Source organism: Rhinolophus sinicus, linkage group LG09 (assembly GCF_036562045.2).
Source record: "Rhinolophus sinicus isolate RSC01 linkage group LG09, ASM3656204v1, whole genome shotgun sequence".
NCBI classification, from domain to species: domain Eukaryota; kingdom Metazoa; phylum Chordata; class Mammalia; order Chiroptera; family Rhinolophidae; genus Rhinolophus; species Rhinolophus sinicus.
Genome location: NC_133758.1, coordinates 108,972,119 through 108,993,887, shown reverse-complemented (window position 1 = coordinate 108,993,887; position 21,769 = coordinate 108,972,119). Strand labels below are relative to the sequence as shown.

The following is a 21,769-nucleotide window of genomic DNA, read 5'->3' as shown; positions in this document are numbered from 1 at the left end:
AAGAAGGGAAAAAATCTATAGAGACCCAAATGAAGGATTAGTAAAACACATCAGGGTACAACCATTCTGTAACCTACTTTGCAGCGTTTAAAAATGACGTAGAACAGAACTGGGGAAACGTTTCAGCATTCAGGCCTTCTGAAGTAAGCTGCCCAGAGAACGGTGTTAGAGGGGCTCTGAGGTCTTCTCGGGGTTGGAGCACTGTCATAACCGATGAATTACTTTCCATCCCTGCAGTAGAGGGACCCATAATGATACCATGTTTTCCCGAAAATAAGACAGACAATACATGTGTCTTTTGGAGCAAAAATTAATATGAGACCCAGTATTATTATATTATATTATGTTATATTATATTATATTACACCCTGTCTTATATTATGGTAAAATAAGACCGGGTCTCATATTAATTTTTGCTCCAAAAGATGCATTCGAGCTGATTGTCCGGCTGAGTCTTATTTTCAGGGAAACACGGTATGGGAAGATGTTCTATTTTTGTCAAATAAAACGATATGAACATACACATTCACGAAGACAAAAAGACCCCTTGGTATGAAGCAAGAAGGGCAGTAGGCTCGCCTCTGTGGCATCCTTCCCTCAAATCCATCACTGAAATCTAATCATGAGAAAAATATCAAACCTAAATCGAGGGACAGTCTACAAAATGCCTCATCGGTACTCTTCACAGGTGCCCAGATCATGAGAAACCGGGAAAGACTGAGAAACTTTCAGATTGGAGAAGATTGAGGAAACATGAACAATGAGTGTCCTGGATGTGATTCTCGAATAGAAAAAGAACACACATGCGCAAACTGGTAAAATCCTAATAAAATCTGTAGTTTAGTGACTAGTATCGCACCACTGTGAATTTCTCAGTTTTGACAAATGTGCCATGGTTATGTAAGAGGGGTAGCTGGATAAAGGGTGTATTTACTACCTTTGCCACTTTTCTGTAAATCTAAAATTACTACAAAATTAAAAAAAAAATAATGGGGGAAGCGTAAAAATGAATAGTTAAACATTCAAGCTGGTATAATGCTATTCGGAGTTCTTCCTCCCTCCCAATAATCAATACAGCAAATTGGAAAAAAAAAAAAAAAAGACTAGACGTAGCCACAGCAAAATGCTAACTGATGTTGGTAGCTCAGAGCAGTGTTGGAGGATTTTACTTTGTTTCCTGTATTTCTCGATTTCCTTCCATGGAATATATATAGTAATCATTGTTTTTAAAAGCAAACATTATTTTAAAAATCATACAAAGAAAATGACCTATGGTCTGGTTTGGGATCGGAGAAGGCCTTCTCACCCACTGTGATCTGTCTGGAGCTGAAAAAGAAATGAGACGTAGTGCTGGAGAGAAAGCAGAGAGCTTTCCAGGAAAGTGGAGCAGTGGAACTCAAAGTGCATCCAGGCTCTGTCACCACAGGGGGACACAGAGGCCTTCGGAACTTTTGGCAGTAAATACACTCCCTGTGTGAACAAGAAAAGCATCTCAGCAGGGTCAGCCACCTCTCTGTGTCCTCCCGCCGACAGCCAGGAGGCAGGACAGGTCTTCCAGGCTCAGGCGGCCTGCTGCCAATCACTGAAACAGAAACAGCAGAAACATAGTCTGGCTGCCCGGTGTGAACAGGACAAATGTGAAGGTGAGTGGGGCTGGGGCAAGATGGCACTCTGCCTACTGGGGACAACGACATGCCAGGTCCCTTAATAGTAAGTACAGAGTGGCATGTCTGTCCTCACACAGCAGTGAAAGGCTCTGTGGTGACTTTAGAGGCAACCAGACCATGAAGGGCAAGCTCAGCTGGCAAAGCCCAGACAGGTAATGTTTCTCTCCCAACCTTCCAAAGGCCACAGGAAGCGGTGCCATGACTTGGTGAGGTCATAGGACCAAGGGGAAGCTATTACACAACCAGTCAGTCTTCCATGTTTAATTAACCTGAGAGCACAGAGATGCAATTTCCTGACCGTAACCCAGAAACTCATAGCAAGGGCTTTGGCAAAATGCAGCCATTTCTGCTGGATTCCATCTCACAGTCTTGGTGAAAGTGATGTGGCGTCATTGCTTCCTTCACTTAACACATTCATTCTTAAAACCCACGTTTATTGAGCACCTATTATGTACCAGATTACAACAGTCCTCAAGTGCCCTCCTCAGGCGAGCTAAGAAATGGAGAGAGGCTGAGGCAAGGAAAGCCGGGTCTGGAAGAAGTGAAGCTCTAAGGAGCGTGACAGCACAAAGTGTGACGAGCCCACGGCTTGGAGAGGTCCCCGGGCAAAGCAGCACCAGCATAGATAATATGATATGGCCTCAGATTTTCCAGATTTATTAGCCTCGTCTGTTAAAAGGGAAAAAAACAAAACAAACTATAGCAAAAGAAGAGGTCCTTTCAGAGTCAAAAAGAAAGTTCAGGTGATGTCACTACAGCTTCATGACACTTCTCTAATTGCTATGGGATCATGGCCTAAGGGCAAAGTCAAGTGATGGAACTCTTGACTATAATGACAATTTAGGACATTTCAAAGAGGATTTCAGACTAGTTTAGGTGGCAGAACATGCAGGAGTCAGGAGACCTGGAATAAGTGTTCTCCCTCCCTAAAGCCCCGGTACCTCCTCCATAATCTATGCGGTTACTGCAAGGAGGAAATAGGTTACGTGTGTCACTCACTTAGCACCTGCCTGGCATGGAGTAGGACTCAGCAAATGTTAGATATCAATTTAATATGGAGCATTATGACATGCTGATATGTTAAATTCTAGCACAGAAAGTACAAATAATTTTACCAAATGAGAGTATAACCATGTTTCAGGAATGAAGGTATTCTCACCTCATTAAAAATACGTAAGTGTATTTGTTTATTGGCAGCTGACAAGCATCAGCTACCAAAGGTGCTGAATTTGAATCCATTCTATCCACTGACGCGTAATTTCTTGTGACATGGGACACAGCCACCACCGTCCTGCGGGACTCCCCCATCAGAGTCCTTCGGAAGCAGAGTCTGAGAGCCGCGGAACTGCATGGAATATTTATAACCATTTCCCTGGATTTTAAAGAAAACCAGTTAGGAGGCATAATGAGGCCACGGAAATCCTCGTGCTTTCTGCCAACCTTTCTAAGAATACAGTAGATCTGAGAATTCCCAGAATTCAAGGAAACAGTGCAAATGTTCAGGCTGATGAGCCCGGCAGCGAGACACAAGATTCTATATCATTTATCTTACCAAATGATGAGACACTTTTGAGAGTGAAAGCGGCCCTATTAATAATCATGACAGGATAGCAGATATATAGACGGCGTGCCCTGAGCAAACCAGTACGTGTCACCTCCTCCACAGGCACTGAGCTCCCTCCACGCACCTGGTTATGGTGGGTAGACACTCAAGAGCCGGTACAAGCACATGCTCGTCTGGCCTTCTCCACGTGGTCGGTGGGAGCGTGGGGTTGGGTGGAGAAGTGCACACACGCACACACACGCACAGACATGGACACACATACACACATGCACTCACACACGTGCACTCACACACACACATGCACAGACATGTGCACATACACATGGGCACACATGCACACGTGCACTCACACACGTGCACTCACACGTGAGAGACTCATGAGGCTACAGTCAAGCTCTTGGCCAGGCCTGCAGTGCCTGACAGCTCTGAGGGATCCACTTCCAAACAGGCTCACGCACCTGGTTGTTGCCTTAAGGCTTCAGGCCCTTGCCCCATGGGCCTCTCCACTAGATTCCCCAAGTGTCCCCAGGAAGTGTCAGCTGACCTCTCCCTGAGTAATCTGAGAGAAAGTGTGCCAAAAATGGAAGCTGCAGTCTTTTATGACCCAACCTTAGAAGTGACAAGCCATCATTTCTACCCTATTTTATTGGCCAGAGGTTAGTCACTAAATCCAGTGCATACCCAAGGGAGGGTGTTACACAGAGTAAGAATATCAAGATGTGGGGACCATTTGGGGTCATCTTGGAAGCTGGCCTCACAGGGAGAATAATCAGATTAGCATTTAAAAAAAATTCATATATCCTAAAAAGAATTTTCTGAGGTGATGGGAATGTTTTATATCATGGGTTGTTTTTTATAAATAGAGATTACACAATTTATACTTCAAAACTCATTGAATTGTGAAATCTTAGATACATTAAGCTGAGTGAAAGAAGCCAGATGCAAAAAGCTGCAGAGTGGGACTTCTGTCTCTGGGAAGATGGAGCAGGTGTGTGCTTCCCTTATCTTTCCATTAAGTACAAATAAAAACCCTGGACATTATATATAAAATAAACATAAGATTCTGAACGGTGGAGAGAAGGTGGCAGGCCCAGAGGCACACAAATGAAACTTAGGGGACTGCCTTGGTGATGATGGCTAGAGAGATGAATGAGCCTGGAGAGAGAAAGCTACGGACATTGCAAGTGGGACAGTCCCTGCCAGCTGCCCACGCCCACCAGCTTTCTGTCTGTCACTCCCCCAATGGCCTTTGCATTAAGGAAATCTTAGGGGAATTACTTATCTCACAATTTCCTTAGAAGCAAGAGGCTTTCTTGAGGCACCTACATTTTTTTTTCTTCTAGCTCCATCCTTACAGAAAGAATCTCCCAAAACGGGATTCCTGAGGGTACTTCTGAGATTCGTTCTATTCCCACCGAGCCTGCCCGGCCGGGATGCCCCTGGTGAATCCTGCACCCTCTGACTTACTCCAGATTCGCAGCTATCACCTTTAGAGTCTCCTTCTCTTAGCTGCCTTTTTCCTGAATCAGTTCTCGTGCATGAAAACGCGTAAGTTTGGTGCTACAAGGATGTTTTCCAAACACTGACTTCCTTTGGCCGAAGGGCAGAGTGCAGGCCAGTCAATTCTCACAATCAGGGCCTGGGGGATGGGACCACTCCTTTGCCAGACTCGCGGCATCACTGGCTTCCTCTGGCCCTGGTAGGCATAGGCTGCTAAGGAATGTGTTCCGAGACTAAGTTGCCTGATTACCATGGTGATGAGACGTGCTCCTTGCGTAGCACAGGGTGGCCTATATATTTAGCAATAGCAATTAGAAAGGCTGCAGTTGCATTCAGTTATGGCACATGACTGGCTAGTGTAGTTGCAATAATAAATAATGATAAGCATGTAAATAACCACGGGTCATTAAGATCCTATGAACATCCCACTGGTACCTCTGGGCAACACTTGGGAGGCTGAGCGTTCCCTCTTACGTAGGATGAAGCTCTTTGGGATAATAATATTTTTCAGTTCAAAATAATAAATAATTATCAATTAAGACTTTTTTAACGCAATACTGCAATCAATTCAGTGATTCATTGTAAAACAATGAAATTGAATGTTTGAAACCGTGAGATTTTCCTTTGTTGAACTGTCTGGAATTCAACAAACTAATGTTCATTAAGCATGTTGTTTTCCAGCACTTAATCAAGCTTTGCTTTCCCCCAGGCAAGTCCTAGCTCCCAAAAGGTAGTTGTTCCACTGGATGGAAGCGGCAAGATGATGAGCTTGAGGTTTAAGGGGACTTGGGATGCAGTGAGGACCGTCAGCTGGGGGCCCTCACACTGCCACACTGCCCCCTACTGAACAGGACACAATGGCTACGATGTTCCAAAGTGGGGCTGCCAGTCCAAGGGGCATAAATATGCAAAGGAAACACCCAGACACTGGCGCTGTGACCCTTCAACTCATCAGCATCAATGAGAAGGGCCAGCTGTCGGCGATGAAGGGGAAGGATGTTTACAGGGCTGTCAGCGGAGCTCTCACCAGGCTCGGTGCCCCCTTCCCTCCTGGGTGCCCTGGAGCCCGTGCCTCCTCTCCAGGCTTGGGGAGCAGCTCAGAGAGCTCCCTCGGCTCCCTCTGCAGTAAGTGCCACTGGGGAACTGGTGCCCGCTGACACTGCAAGCACAAGGGCAAGGTGGCGGCATGTGGCTGGGTTGGCACTGCCAGCACTCTCCTGGGCGGAGGACACAACCAATCGCGGGTGCATGCGAGGCAGCAGAGGGGCTTCATCAGCTGCTGTCCTGAGGGGAGCCTGGGGGAGAGTAGGGGCCGGACAGCACAGGAGGGTCCTTCAGCTCTGCAGAGCAGTTACAACCAGCCCACGTTTCACCTCCAAACTGCAAGGGGTTCACTAAGGCCAGAGCCCAGGGCCCTGTGGGGCAGCGGGAGGGGCCGGCTGGGAAGGCAGCAGCGAGTGTGCATGCTGGGAATTCAGACATGATACTGTGCGCTGGTGGGGGGGTGGGGGGCAGTGTAACAGGGTCGTGAGGGAGGAAAGGAACAGGATCAGATCTGTGTTTCCAAGAGCTCTGACCAGCTGAAGTTGGAAGCAAAACCTAGAAAAGTACACAAGGAAATGCACGCAGGAGGCTGCTGGGACCATCCAAGCAAAACACACCGACGCTACAAATATACTAAACTTTGTGACTATACTGTTAGGTTGGTGCAAAAGTAATTGTGTTTAAAAGGTTAAAACCAAAAAATTTTGCAAAAACCACAATTACTTTTGCACAGACCTAATACAAACCACTGAGTTGTGGGTCACACTTTAAAGGGGTGAATGTATAGCATGTGAATTACATTTCAGTAAAAAAGACAATGGGGGGCTATGCTAAGACAGTAAGAATGAGGATGGAAAGAAGGGTGCAGATGCCAAAGATATTTAAAGAATGGGATACTTTTCCAGCTTCCAGTTCCCAGAACCACATTAATGAGCCTGGAGACTCGCCAAGAGCTACCGATTTTACTCTTTGACCCAGGTTCCCATTCGCCCTCCTTGCAACAAGATGAAAATATTATTATCTTAGCAATTGTATACTGCACAGGTCTCAGGAAAAGCCTCTCCCTGGGGCCTGAGGCTCCCTCATACTTCCTGCTAGTCAGTGCTCTGCTTCCCCACAGAAAAGCTGTCTCTGTTTGGGTCAGAAAGTGAGACTCTAAAGACACATGCAGAAAGCTTTAAAAAAAAAAAAAAAAAAAAGAAAGAAAGAAAGCTGAGTGAAGCTGTTATAAATGTTGGTTATTTGTTCCTGAGGAGAAAAGGACAGGGAAAGGGAAGAGCAAGGAGTCAAAAAGAGAGAAAGATTTGGGGGTGCCGTGGAGTGCTGCAGTGAGAATCCCTCAGTACAAACAGATATCAAACAGTTGCAGCAAAATTCTGCTGAGGCAACCATTTGTTTTCACTGTTGCGTTAGAGGGACTGAGAAAGCAGGAAAAAATGCTGTGTTCTTGGTTTGGGTCACAGGCACCACAGAAATGAAGAACAGCCACAAGACGTAGAGAGGAGAACAAAACTTGGCAAAGAAACGAATTCAGCTGGGAAGTTGACCATGAAGAAAAGTTGGGAATTCAGAGGAATCTTGCCAAGGCTTTGGATTTCAACCATCAGTGGGAAAGGTTTGAATCAAGCATATCAAGAGGTTCTGAGACCCCAGTCTCTATCTGGGTTACACCACAGGAACTAAACACACATCTTTTCGTTAGGCATAATGAGATAGTACCTGGTTTATCACAAAAACATCATGGGTTAGGCCCCTTTCTACCAGCTGGTGGAGAAAAAGAGGGAGAAGGAAAGTGGGCTGAATCTGTAAGGAAGCTGTGCAAACTAGGATTGACAAAGAAAATCTCACAACGCCTATCGTAGAGGTCACCAAAATCCAGAGTCCGAAAAACCAACGATTAAGTCCATTAGTCACAGAACAATCAGTCACCAAAACTAGACCCCAAAGCCAGTCTCTGAAGGCAGAGTATGGATCCGGGCTCTTTGAGTCTCCTAGGAAGCAGTGAGAGCACAGAGCGGGCCTGGGGACCCTGTGGAACAGACATTTATGTGTGAGCTGTGCGTTGGAGGACTGGCCAGTTTCAGTCAATGATGATGCGTAAATTATTAATTCAAGCCCAGAACAAAACGAAGTCAAAATCATTAATAGGGCAATAGACTGACTCCTGGCTGGTTCACAGGGCCCATTAGCCATCCCTGCTGTGCACTGTGAAAGCCTCGTTCCTCTAGAATTGCGTAAGATTAAAGACAGGGTGAAGCTTCCTGTCACAATGGGCATTTTCTGTCACAATGGGAGCCCTGGGTAACATCAATAATTGACATTTACAGATAGTATTCAATGATTTCAATCGCTTTACCTTATCTAACTCTTATTGGAGGTAGTGCTTGTAACATGTACATATTTTTTCATCTTTTCTCCCTTCCTCTACTTTGATGGATACGTTAACTGAGAGCACTGGCTGGGAAAATGAGATGGAAGCAGGGCAGGAAAATAATCATCCTGATGACCAGCTGCCAAGTAACCGAGAGCCATCATCCTGTGCAGTGTCAAAATCCTTTAAGCTTGTTTCTACAGCCACATGCCATGATTTAAGCAGGGTATTACTGATATCACACGCAGCAGGAAAGGCGCGTGTGGTCTTCAAATCCACATCCAAGAGGCACACACTACTCTTTCTTTTCTGTATGATTTTTGTATGTGTTATATTTGTTTAATGTTCCCTTGTAAGACTCTTAAAATAAAAAGAAACGATTATATTAAATATCAATTTGTCCACCATGCCATGGAACAATCACTACTGACACGACCTGCTCTAGTAGAACAAGGCAGTGGGAACTTCTGGAACATTCCGATTGCTTTCTTGAATTCCTGGAAGTTGGAGGGGAACAGAAAATGTTGTAGACTGATGCTGTTTCCTTCCTTGTCTGCGTCTCCTCCCCCACCTGGCTGGATGTAAAATGCCCATGTCCTGAGATGAAATCCCACAACACTAGTATGACCAGAGCCTGGACTCCATGTTTTCAAGTTCAGAGCAGGAGTGTAACTTAGCAGCGCCTTGAACCTACTTGGCACGCAGGACTGAACATTTCCAAAAGGGGGAAAACTCAGAGCGTGTTACTTCTCTGATTTCACTCTCTGGTTTGATGTTTGTATCATCCCTGTAAGGCAGGCAGATCTGGTACTATTAACCCCCCTGTACAGAGGAGGTTACAAACGCTTATAAAAGTTACAGTAATTAGTTCAAGTTCACAGACTAAATTCAAAACCATGATTTAAATCCAAGTCTTGTAACTGCAAGGCCAGTGTTATTTCCATGGTCCTCCATCATTTGCTACTGTCCCCAAAAGGGGGGCTATACACAACCCCCTGTCAGATACTGTCCCCATTTTTTGTTTCCTGCTACCCTGGCACTTTTCCTAACTATGAATTCCTCCGTGAGCTTTTTTTTTCTTTTTTTAACTTCACTGCATCTTCCCAAAACCTGTCAGGATGGATGGCCAGGATGATCATCCCCATTGTATGGATGAGGAAACTGAGTTTCGGGTTGTGGGTACTTGGACATGGGGGATGGAGACTAAGAATTCAGGTCTCTTGATTCCTCTTAGGTGCAGAAAACATTAATTATACTGAGGGACTTGTCACGGTTGCCTTAGTCTGAATACAGATCAATCTGGGATTCAGAATTTCATCTCCCCTCTAAAGTGTTACTCTGAATTCTTCAGTGCCCAGGAGAGAAAAAGTCACTCAGTGGGTGGAAAATATCAGATACATGTGCTATATATGAATATATTTAACAGTCTCATGAAAATGCATCTGCTAGCAAGCCAGGATTGAAAAAGCGATTTAAAGTTAAGGAGAAATGAACAATTTTGCTCCTCTTTCTAAAAATACAAACAAACAAGCAAAACATCTAGTCCTGTAGATGAGGACGAGAAGTCTCTGTGTTGTAAAGGTGTCCTCTTTGACCGCCATTATTTGGAGCTAAAACTACATCAGTGCTGGGGCCCTGTGTTCCCTGAGCGGATATGCTGACAAACCAGGGGACAATGATGACTACTGGGTCTCCCTGGCTTGTCCCCTACCTTGCCCCTCTGGACCATCACAGAGAACATGCGATCTCTTTCTTCCAAACAAAACACTCCTGGGCCATGAATTTGTTGTGTTGGACTCTGAAGGCAGGCCGAACCCTGCGGCTCACCTCTTCCCTACATTTCTGTGCCAAGATACTCAGTTCGTGTTTACTCAGACTTGGCAACTTTCTGTCAGAGTCTCAGGGGAGACGTGGGGTGGCCTGGGAGTGACTGAATGTTGGGGGAAACCCTCAGGCCAGGTCCCTTGTTTAATTTCACTTGTCCCCAGGACTGGGGTGTCCGCCCACTCTCGGTGGCCTGCTCAAGGCTTGCAGGGAAGAAGGGTGCAACCAGAGAATGGATCCAGCTTGGGGAGCACATTGAAAAGATCACAAGAAACCGTTTGTTTACATATATACTAACCCCTGAAATTCTTTTCTTAGAGGATGTGGCACTCCTGGGAGATATTCATGAAAGAGTATACATGACTGTACCTTTTTCATTTTGTTTTCATACGTGGTTGTTGACCAAAGTCAAGAAGCAATACCTTTTCCACAGGTGCTCTGGATAACAGATGAGTGAACTTACCACACATATCTCACACTTCTTATAGCAATTCCTGCCTTCAATATGTGTGAGCTGAACCGTATGTATTTTCAAGTGCACCTGTTAAGTTTGATAGTTAAGGGAATTCTGCTGTGGATTATTTTTTCAAAGTATGGGCTCGTTTCTACGTAATTAGCTCCTAATTTTTTCAATTAGTCCCTAAGTAATGACTTGAGATACAATTCACATACCTTACAATTCACCCACTTAAAATCTACAACGCAGTGCTTTTTAGTATATCCAGAGCTGTGCCACCACATGGCAATTTAGAACATTTTCCTCTCTTCACAAAGAAGCCTGCGCACTTTAGCTATCACATCCCTGTCCTGTGCCACCTGTGGCCCCCTCCCCCACCTCTCAGGGCCCGGCAACCACTGGTCTGCTTTCTGTCTCTATAGATTTGCTTCTTTGGGACATTTCATGTAATAAAATCGTACAATGTAAGGTCTTTGGTGACTGGCCTCTTTGTTGAGACATTTTCAAGGTTCATCCACGTTGTAGCATGTATCAGTACTTCATTCCTTTTTATCACACATAATATTCCTTTGTATATTTGTTTATTGGAACCTGAAAACTTGCTGGGTGAGTCCCTATGAGTCCACCCAGGTACCACGGTCTGAATGAGTCAATACTGGATACCAAGAATGAACAGACGGGCAGATGCAAGCCCAGAAAGCTCTCTGTGCACCCAGGGAATTCCCGAAAGCCTGGTGGCACTGCCTGCGGGTCTGATGGCGGCTGTGACGGAACCTCCCTGGCTAATGCCTGTCATTTTTATCTTTTCTCACCTCTTTGCATGGCCTCCTCAGAGACATTCTCCCAGCCAAAGGACCCAGCCATCACTGCCAGGGCAAGTGGCCCTCTCTTGACTTGGGAGTCAAGAAAACCAAAACTACAGGATGAAAAACTCACTTCAGTAGTTCCGTCTGGTCCTGATTTGCTGAGATTCCAAGACCCAAGCACATGTTCGCTATGTTATCTTGGCATTTCACTCGCAAGGAATTAGTCACCTCGAGGTGCAAATAACATCAGATTGCCTCCTCCTGATTTAATAGGAACCACCTGCTAAGACGGTGGTATTTAAAATCAGCCATTTTAGGACTCCTCCTTTGGATCCCACAACATTCCGGTGGGAGTGGGGGTCACACAGCCCTTCATGGTCCTCCTGGTGTCCTCATAGGGGCAGTGCTGCGGCCTCACACTCACTGGCCTCCTCCCTTCCTCTGGCAGGGCCCGGCCAAGGAGGGGACCTCCAGGACAACTCCATGCCCTCCCCTCCCCGCGGGTCTGCTCAGGGCCAGCCATCCGCCCTCTCACAGGTGAGCCGACCACTCATTCTTCCTTGTTCCTGGGAGACAGACGGCAGGCTCAGGGCACTGTCCCCCTTTCATGCCTACAAAACACAACACATTCCTTCTGCCTCTTTGTGCCATGATAAGGCATCAGCCTTAAAACCACAAAGGTTTTCTGCATGGAAGGCGGGTCAACAGCTTACGAATATTAAAGGCTGGTTCTTTGGAAGGAGAATAGTACCTTTCATTTTTTCCCAATCAGCCATAAGCCCACTCTGCCCCCACTCCACAAGGATAAACAGAATTACTTAAACAAAACATCCACAAAACTAAACCACCAAAATTTCTCAATCTGTCCCCCAGCACCCTGCTACACCGATATATACTGAGCTCTTACTGTGTTCCAGACGCTCTGCGAGGCGCTTGATAGAAGCAATCTCATTTTATCTTCACAATGATGCTGCGAGGTGGAGATAACAGTCTCCATTCTCCAAACGAGGGATGTGAGACTTAAAAAGAAAAGTCAGGAGACTTGCTTAGGCCCACGGAGTGGAGCCAGAACTGGCACCTACCTGATGCACGTGGGTGAGATGTGTGTAAATACTCTGGAATGCACGGACGGTTATAACCTGATGCCTGTTAGGAAACGGTACCATCTGCAACGCCCTTCTCTGGTTAAAGCTAAGGACGAGTCAATAAGCGAGCTTGGCCTTGCTGGATTATTCTAGCACATTCTGCCTGCCCCTCCCAGGGGATATGTTAACACCCCAAACAGAAACTCTGTACCCTGTACAGAAACATTAAGCAGCGACTCCCAGGACCTAGTAACCGCTTGTCTTTCTGTCCCCAGTATTTGCCTATCCCAGAGATTTCATAGCATGTGTCCTTTTGTGTCCGGGAAGGCCCTCAGCCTCATGCATGGTAGGTAGCATGGGTCAGAATTTCCTTCCTTTCACAGGCTGAAGTGATGAGTAATATTCCGTTGTGTGTCTGTATCGTACTTCCTTTCTCCATTCATATGTCCTTGGGTACTTGTGTTGCTTCTACCTTTTGGCTATTGTGAAAAATGCTGCTGTGAACGCGGACGTGCAAATATTGGTGGTCAAGTCCCTGTTTCTGCTTTTGGGTAAACGCCCAAAGTGGAATTACTGGGTCATATGACCATTCTGTTTAACTTTTGGAAGAACCGTCCAACGTTTAATGTTTTCTGTATGTTTGATTGCAATGTTCTGTTTCAAAAGTCAAAATTATTTGTTACATTCTTAAAACTTTTCCCTGAATAAAAATAGAAGATCCTGAAGTATTTCTGAAGCAAAATAAAATCCGACTTTTGAGTGGTGTGGAATCCAGGGGTGGCCAGCGCTCGGGAAGCCCCCAGGAAAACTACCTCCCAGAGCGTGGGGTGAGGGGGGTATCACAGCCCGTAGGGGATGCTGCCACCTTCTGTCCCAATGGCCACAGCCTACTGCGGACGCTCGAATGGCGGCCCAGGGAAATAAGGCAGGGGCTCCACAGATCCCAGCCCCCGCTGGACCCCAAGAGATGGGAGCCGGAGAATGATGAAGCAGGCACGGCGCCCGGTCGCCGCCCAGCGGGCCACTTGCGTGGGGAGCCCGGCCTGCGCGGCCGTCCACAGCCGCCAGGGGGCGCGGGAGAGCCCACCTTCACCAGCCTGCTGGGCTAGGCCCCCGCCACCGCCTTCGGCTTTCGTTCTGCGGGAGGTGGCGGCGGGCTTCTCCTTTCACCCGGCTGCAAAGAGAAGTCTTAGCGTGGGGCGGGGTACAGCTAGGGCTGAGGCCAGGGCCTGCGCCGCCTAGGACATGGGGGAGGGGAGCCTGTGGGTCTCAGCCTGAGGCACTCATAGAACAAATGTTGACCCCACCATTTTCTTCAACTGTAGCCCTGCACTGTGTCCCTTCAGGGTGTTTCGTGCCTGTTTCTTTCAGAGGCCACGGGCCCCCGGAGGGCAGGAGCGTCAGGCACCTATGTGCTTCACGTGGGGCGGGCATGGCGGAGGGAGGGAGACGAGGAATGCGTTTGCCCCACTGGGAGTAGAGAGAAGTGAGCTAGGAGCCTGGACCCTAGACTCTGGTGTCAACTGTGCCACTGATTCCAACCAATCAACCCACAGGGCTTATTGGCACCAAGGGGCCAGGCCATGGACATGAGGTGATCCTCTTTAAATTTATCTGAAGGGAAATGCAAGCACATCAGCCAGAATTGGGGGCTTTGGACCACAAAGCAAAGTACAATGTATATAAAGATGAATGTATATATATTCTATATATATGTATATATGTTTGAAGATAAGGCAGCAAAGAGTATAAATGTTAAACTTTATTAAAAGTTCATTAAACTTCCTATTTTGACTATTGTACTGCTATTGACAATTTCCTTGTTCCTAGGAAACAACACACCTAAGGGTTTACTATAAGGGGCACAGAGCTGCAAATGACTCCAAAATGGTTCAGAAAAAAAGTACTTTTGGCCAAAATTAAAAATGAGAAAAAAGTTCATGAAAAATCTAAGTGAGGGGTTGACGATCTGCTGGGGGTGCCAGCAGAAAGCCAGCCCTGGGGGGTAGGGGTGCTGGGATACGAGCTGCGGGTGCACCCGTGACCCCCAGAGTAGGGACCAGGTAAACCCACATCCAGGGCAGGCAGTTGGGAGGGAGGGGGTGCAGTTGGGAGGGAGGGGGTGCAGTCTCACGAGGAACAAAGTTCAGGGGCTGCCTGCTTGTGGGGAAGAGGGTTGTGGGCCAGGCAAACCCCCAGGATGGCCACCCTATTAAGCTTCCAGCTGGAGTGTGGACTGGGTGAGTGAAACTGATTCAGAGGCCCAAGCTGGCTGCAGTTAGCATCTCATGTACCCATAACCCCGAGGGAGAGACAAGTTTTCGGGGCAGCAGGGTGCTGTCTGGCTCAGTGTTTTTCTCTCAGTGATCATGTCTGTGCCACCCACCACAGTGGACCTGCTGCAGTTCTTACCTGAGGTTTTTCAAAGGCTGGGGAGAGATGCCACTCTCTGCTCTGGTCAAGACTGTGCAGACGTATGCCTGGAGTTAACGAAGGCTGTGGGTTGGGCCTGTGGAGACATCTGGTCTGAGCAGGGAGGGGACAGGGGATTCAACACTGCACGATGCCATCCAGAAGCCTTGCCAGAGGCTTATGAACCTAAAAGCCACACATTCACTGGCTTTGTTCATGTTGCTACACAAGCCTACTGGAACTCTTGCATATTTGGGAAAGATGAGTACAGAAATGTCCACTGCAGCATTATTTATACACCTGAAAAACTAACCATAAAATGGAGAAACTGTGATAGCAGCCAACCTCCTGGCACTCCAGCTCTTGTACAGCCGTCTCCCACGTTGAACAGTACCCTGCTGCATAAACAATAAACAGCATATTGTGGGAATATTGTGACTTCCAAAGTGAGGTCATAAAAGACCCTGTGGCTTGCACCTTGCTCTCTGGGATCACTTGTTCTGGGAGAAAGCCAGCCACTGCATCACAAGTACACTCAAGCAGCCCTACGGAGGGGCATGTAGCAAACGACTGGGGCCTCCAGACATCAGCTTGCCAGTGACCTGAGTGACGCAGGCACCCAGCCCCAGTCACTCACATGACTGCAGCCCCAGCCACAATCACCCAGCTGATTCCAGTAGAAACGAACAAATGCCATTATTACAGTTTAAATGTTACTAAGGTTAGGGGGCATTTGTTGCTTTGCATGCAGCAATGGATACTTAATACAAACGCCATTTAATCATACAGTGCAATTTTAGTCTGCTTGTTTTCCAAATGGGGTTGTAACAGCCACTTCGTAGCATTCTGCTCTGAGAATTGGTGTGAACTCTGTATTTAGCACACAGCAGGCGCTCAACAGATGCTTGCTTCTGCACTTGTCTGATTCTGTTCTCTCCCTTGATAAACGGGTATCTTTCCCAGTTTGAATACCGTCCAAATGTTCGCATCTGTTTGGATGAGTCCATCAGTCCTCACAGCACAAGTTGGAAGAAAGTCATCTTCTCTTCAGGACACAGATTATATACCTGGGCCAATCCCACCTGAATGGAGACCACAGGGGGTGGCCTCAGTGGCCTCAACTCCATTTTCCAAGCGCCTGAGACATGGGGTCTAATTAGGCACAAATGGAGGCTCGAGAGAGGAAATGCCAATTTGAGATCTTGGCACCTGTACCCTGCAACCTGAAGGTCTAATGAGGACTTTATTTTGGTGTCTGTGTGAAAGAACTATGTTCCTGAAATGTTAATTACAACATGTTTGCTTTTTTGTTGTTTTGAAAGTAAGCCAGATTCGTGTAAGGCACATGTGCGATTTATCCCTAGGAAAAAAATCAACAGTTCCTGACTCCAACCAGATGAAACATACATTCCCTGATTCTGAAAAGTCTAAAGGGGGAAAGCTCACAGTAACACGAGGGTCTGTGCCAGGGCACCCAGCACTTCACCCACCATTTGCCAAGTTGCTTAAATTACTGGTTTATCCAAGACACAGGGAACTTTTCTGCGCCTGCAGTCAAGTGGAGCATATATTTAAATATGAAAGAGACCAGTGAAATTCAAAGACAACAAAATAAAAGAGGGAAAAAAAGTCCCTGCTAAGCCAAGTTAGTTCAGTAGCCCACACTTGGATGAGCCAAACCCTCACCCATGAGGATTCCGTGGTCGGCTGTTTCCTTGTAAATATCCAGGGTGAACTGCTGCTCCTTGCGACATACCTGGAAGCTAGGAAGCTAAGCAGAACCCCCGGCCCCCCACCCCCCTCTGAAGAGAGGAAAAAGACATTTGTTGGCAGTGTCTTACCCACCCCCTCTGGCAGTCCCATCTTATGCCACATCTTCACAGATCTCCATTCTCAGAGGTGTCAAAAGCTCCCTCTCCCCATCCCAAAGGATGTCCAAAAGCCTGAATGGCATTAGATTTCGGCAGGTCCACAAACGCGGCATCTAAAACAGTGGTTCTGTGTGGCCAATGTGGTTTCAAGCTCCCCTTTGAGAGCCTGCCACAGAACAAGGTCTCCTTTCACTTGACCTTCCTTTGCTAATACAAGGCTGTTTGGCTGAGCCCAGCACCCCATGGGGCAAACGTTCAAGCCAAGAATAGTCTTCATTCTTCCTGTGAAGCTCTGAAAGGCTTCTAAAGAACACAGGAAATTGTCAGCCCCTATTTTTTGCTGAAAACAGCTGACACTAAACTTTGAACATTCTATGGACTAATCCCAAATCATGGGAACCAAGTTTGCTTGAAAAGCAGCAATGTTTCCATGAGAGGGGAGATACTTTGAAAAACCATCTCAGCATTACTTGCAAAGAACGACATATTTCATAACTCCCATTACTAGCAGCATAAAAAACTCACTCTTCACCAAATGTACATTTCCACGGTTGAAACAGTTCATTTAATAACTCCAACAGGCTCTCTGTGTACAAAGCAGCAGGTCTAGAGACCTATCGAACTACCTGAAAACGAGTCATCGTACCTAAAACTGGAGAAAAACAGTATTCTTAATCTGTAATCGCCCCGGCATCATCACTTCCATTAACATTCAAGGATAACTTCTCGAGTCCAGTCACCTTCACATCTGCAGTCAGAATGTAATCTTCATCCAATCCGGCAAGGGAGGCTCTATTTCATGGCTCAAGAAACAAATGTTCAGAAAAGCCACGTGCCGAATTCCCAGAGCTGGGATTTGAACCTAGGTGACTAGTGTTCAGTGTTTTCTAGCACACAGCAGGTAGGCGTATAGCTAAGACTGAAGCACACAAGCCCTGGTGTCCCCAAGCCTGGTTCAAACTGCACCCCACCAGTCACCCACGACCTATCGGACAAGTCACTAAACAAACCTCCCCAAACCTGTTTGTACTCTGCAAACGGATGAGATGGTATCTACTGAGGATTAAATGAAGATAATGCACATCAACTGTCTAGCTTACTGTCCGGGACGGAGCAAGTGTCCCATACATGGATAGTTATGTAAACGGATGAGATGGTATCTACTGAGGATTAAATGAAGATAATGCACATCAACTATCCAGCTTACTGTCCGGGACGGAGCAAGTGTCCCATACATGGATAGTTACCATTGCTGCAAAAGGAGCAGGAAAATATCCTGAATGAAGAATGAAGTACACCCATTTTTGCTTACCTGTGCAAGCTTTTCACTAGAAAAGATTTCAGTTCACTGGAGTGGCAGACCACAATTTTTCCAGACAAGTAGGATACCAATCAAGTAGTTCGTCCTAATCCCCAGGACGAACTGAGGGATTCACCAATAACTGAGTATGAACAAATCTGTGTATTACTTAGATGAACGGCTTCCAAAGTGAAATGTGCTAGGTAATCCACTGGGGCTTGAGAAGAGTGCTAAACTTTTTCCCCCGTTCTTTAAAATGTTGTTTCATAATGTTCACATTAATACAGCAGTACATGCATACATCTTCTTGTACAATTACAATGATGGATACAGACCTGAAAATATTTTCCCAAGGTCACAGGACCCGGTTTGGAGATGGTGACATAGACAACTCGCTAAGTCAACACTGCCCTCGCTGCACCATCAGACCCGCGGCCCTCTTTGCTTTCTTCTTGCTCACCTAGTATATAGTCTGACCTCCACATTTCTAGGTCAGCTTCTCCAAGTGGATAAAAGGCATGAAAGGTGCAGGGAGTCAGAATGTGAAGGTGCTAGTAACACCAAGCTAATGAGTCTGAGAGGCAGGAGTCTGCTCTCCTCAGCTTCCGAGACTACAAACTGAGCTGCACAGAAATAAGCCATATGTCCATTATCAACCTTCCTTGTTACTTGTGATCTTGATAAAGAAACAATTAGATCTCATTCCACTAGGCGGCAGTAAAACTCTACCACACAGTGCCCAAACTGCTCACCGGCATTAGTGCTGACTTGGCCAATCCCATTTAATTAGAAAGACAGCGGTCAACGAGTTACTTCAATTATATAACTAGCCATTGCTCGTGCGGTTTATAAACTGGCCTTTCCTTACAGGATATGCCTTCCTGAACGTTGTATGTATCATGACCGACCAATCATATATAGCAGCTCTCAGAAATCCACAGGCCATACAGAAAAAACAGCCCTCAATACGCTCAAAAAGCCTGGAGTCAACAATCAAAAGACCCAGTCAAGTTGCACAGGTCCTCTATCAGATTCAGGTAAAAGTTTAGGCATGACAGGGATGAAGACTTGTGAACGTTTTCACTAGAGTGGTAGAACAAAGATGACTCATCACAATATACAGAATTTTAAAATGGTAACTATGAGAACCTGTTTCTAGAAGTAGTAGTTCTTCACCAGTTAGGCAGGCGGTCTACATAAACTTTTTCATTTTGCATTCTTCGAATTCAGCAGGCTGTCCTCTCCCTAAAACCAAACCTTTCTGGTTAGAGGTGATAATCCAGTCTCTCTTAACATAAGAAGGAAAAACAAAAACCCCTGCATGTTTACGTATGGTTAGTCCTGAACACCTAACTGATTCTCGTCTTGGAATAACAGCCAATTTAGTTTTAAAAAGCCACTCGTACCATGTTATGCTGTTCAACAGCAGAAGGCATTTTGGATTAATAACTTTTCCAAGACAATTTTTAACTAGTGCTGATCATCAAGTAGGATAAACATTTACTGCAGCATTCCTCCATCATGTTTTTAAATGCCCCATGAGATCTGCTTTAAAAATAGTACCCTGGGGAGAACTTATGTGTAAAGTCAAAATTCTGTCATGTGAAAAATCTTAATATATGTTTTACACTTTAGATCTATATATCTTTGAAAAGCAATAATGATCTACCAAGCATAATGATTTATTTAAATCCTTCTGACTCTGAAGTAAATAAAAATATCGGCTAATCAGAATTATCAGTTACTTCCTTCTGCTTGGATTATTAATTCAAAAAAGTAACCAATATGGTGTAACTTTTTAAGGTAATGAACTGGGATGCATTAAATATACCTAAAAATCCACAAAGCATTGTTAAAATCTACATAATCTGATCTTACTGAAAAGAAATTACACCACCCTCCTTCCAGTTAACAAAATTTCAGTTTCCAGGGACTTGAGAGTTTATGTAATGAACATGAGTTGGGATTTGTTCTTAGAGGAAAAAACATATTAATGAGAGACAGTAATGAGAAACACTATCTCATAAATTACAAAATCAACACATACACATTCTAAATGAAACAAAATACAAGAGAAAATATAAGCATTACAATTGTGGAGCAGGCAAATTTAAGTTGAAAAGTTTTTCCCAAACATATTCTAGTCTTGTATACCAACTGTAAAATATTTAAGACCCACACTCTATTACATCACAACATTGTTTATTATGTGAATTTTTTACAATACAAACAAAAAAAAATACAGAAATGCAATATATGAATACAGCTAAATGCAAAGTGGTGACTTTTTTTTCTTTTCAAGAGGCCATGGTTCCCATTTCTAGTAAAATAAAGAGACTGCACATAGGTAGAAATAGGTCGGTCGTTAGCTTCACAATTTTGCCTAGAAATGATCTATAAATGCATTTTTCCCCCTGCTACTTACCATAAAGTGTAAAAAGGGAATTAAAGGAAAGTTTCCTTGTTGGTTCCTACCATATGAAAAATGCTATATTCTATTTTAGCAGGGCCAATATATGGAAAATACCTAAATTAAATGTTATTACAAAAATGAAGCAGTAATGAGATTCTGGCTAAAGAGGGCACTAAATGAGAATAATATATAAAGAATCCAAAACAAACAAACAAACAAACAAACAAAAAGGCTGTTATAAAAAAGCTCTAGGTGCATTGTAAGCATATAGGGTTTTTTTTTTCCATGTGTATTTTTAAACAATGGAAGTGTCAAAAAATAGGGTCAACTGTGTTAGACTAAATTACATTATTGTATACGCTGCATTGAATGGAACCTTTGCATTATAATTATCATAGAGAAGCATAGTTTGCATCATATTATGGCAATTTATCCTCAATGAAAACCTTTCAGAGTCCTTTTATTTTGGAATATCCTGTAAACAATCAAACCACCAGAATATGATTGTACAACAGTAAAATGTTTTCTTGCATTAAACTGAAGACATCTGTTTAATAAAAAAAGAAAATGTAGGAAAGGTACTTAGAGCTGTTAGTTTCTAAGTACGCAACACCCTAGACAATTCAAGGCATCTTAATCTCCACCAAGAACAAAAAAATAATAATAATAATTTTTGTCATGCTGTTAAATCCATCATTAAGGATAAAAGTGGTGCAAATTGGTCAAACGGATCCAACAAACACTGATGTCCAAGCTGGCATATTGGCAACTAATATGTAACTGGTGGTCAACAAAGGGCTTAAAAGATCTTCCCTTTCTTCTTGTTCTTTTCCAAGGTTCTAAATGATTAAAGGAAAATAATCAAAATGACTGACTATATTATAAACATTATAAACAACATATGGTAGCAATAGCTAACCCAGCTACAACTGTGTTCGATTTTCAAACATTTTTTCATTTGAAAAATTAAAAGATTTAGAAGTGAACAATGAGGACAGTGCTAGTTCATAATAGTATTTTCTTAGACAATCAAGTATTTGACAACATTCCAGAATAAACACAGTAAATATATGACAAAAACATTTTTAAATATTCTCATATGAGAATAATTCTTCTCAAATGAAATAGTGTAAATTAAAAAAGATGAACTGACACTAAACAGAGTATCTTTTTTCCCTACGGCCATTTTCATTCTGAAATGCATTTGCTTTTACAAATATATTTTCCTCTCCCTTGGGAAAAAAGTTAATAGAAGGATAGTGTTATAAAACAAACGTCTAATCTTGAAAACATTTGGCAGTCAGGGTAAATTATAGAATCTTTACAGCAATGCAACCTTTTCTGTTTTAAATGGGACTAATGAGGAAAATTTTTAAAAATCAAGGTACAAATATTACTGAGTTTTGTATAAATTAAGAGAGAGAAACTTATTAACTGTATTAGGAATTAGATATC

The 21,769-nt window shown here is 44.5% G+C and overlaps 1 protein-coding gene and 1 long non-coding RNA gene across 4 annotated transcripts in view; both read right to left on the bottom strand.

The window, feature by feature from the left end:
* LOC141573099 (uncharacterized) overlaps positions 1 to 14,998 on the bottom strand; it is a 67,202-nt gene extending 52,204 nt beyond the window's left edge. The window contains exons 1-2 of the long non-coding RNA XR_012498661.1: positions 14,731 to 14,998; positions 12,141 to 12,252 (exon numbers count right to left, since the gene is read on the bottom strand). This is a non-coding gene — a long non-coding RNA (uncharacterized LOC141573099). The remainder of the gene's footprint in view (positions 1 to 12,140; positions 12,253 to 14,730) is intronic.
* A 5,088-nt stretch (positions 14,999 to 20,086) lies between these two features.
* Positions 20,087 to 21,769, bottom strand: part of SEPTIN7 (septin 7) — an 86,157-nt gene continuing 84,474 nt past the window's right edge. For all 3 annotated transcript variants that reach the window (XM_074340997.1, XM_074340998.1, XM_019726311.2), the window contains exon 13: positions 20,087 to 21,153. In XM_074340997.1, the coding sequence (XP_074197098.1) occupies positions 21,114 to 21,153 (40 nt within the window). In that variant the 3' untranslated portion in view covers positions 20,087 to 21,113. The remainder of the gene's footprint in view (positions 21,154 to 21,769) is intronic.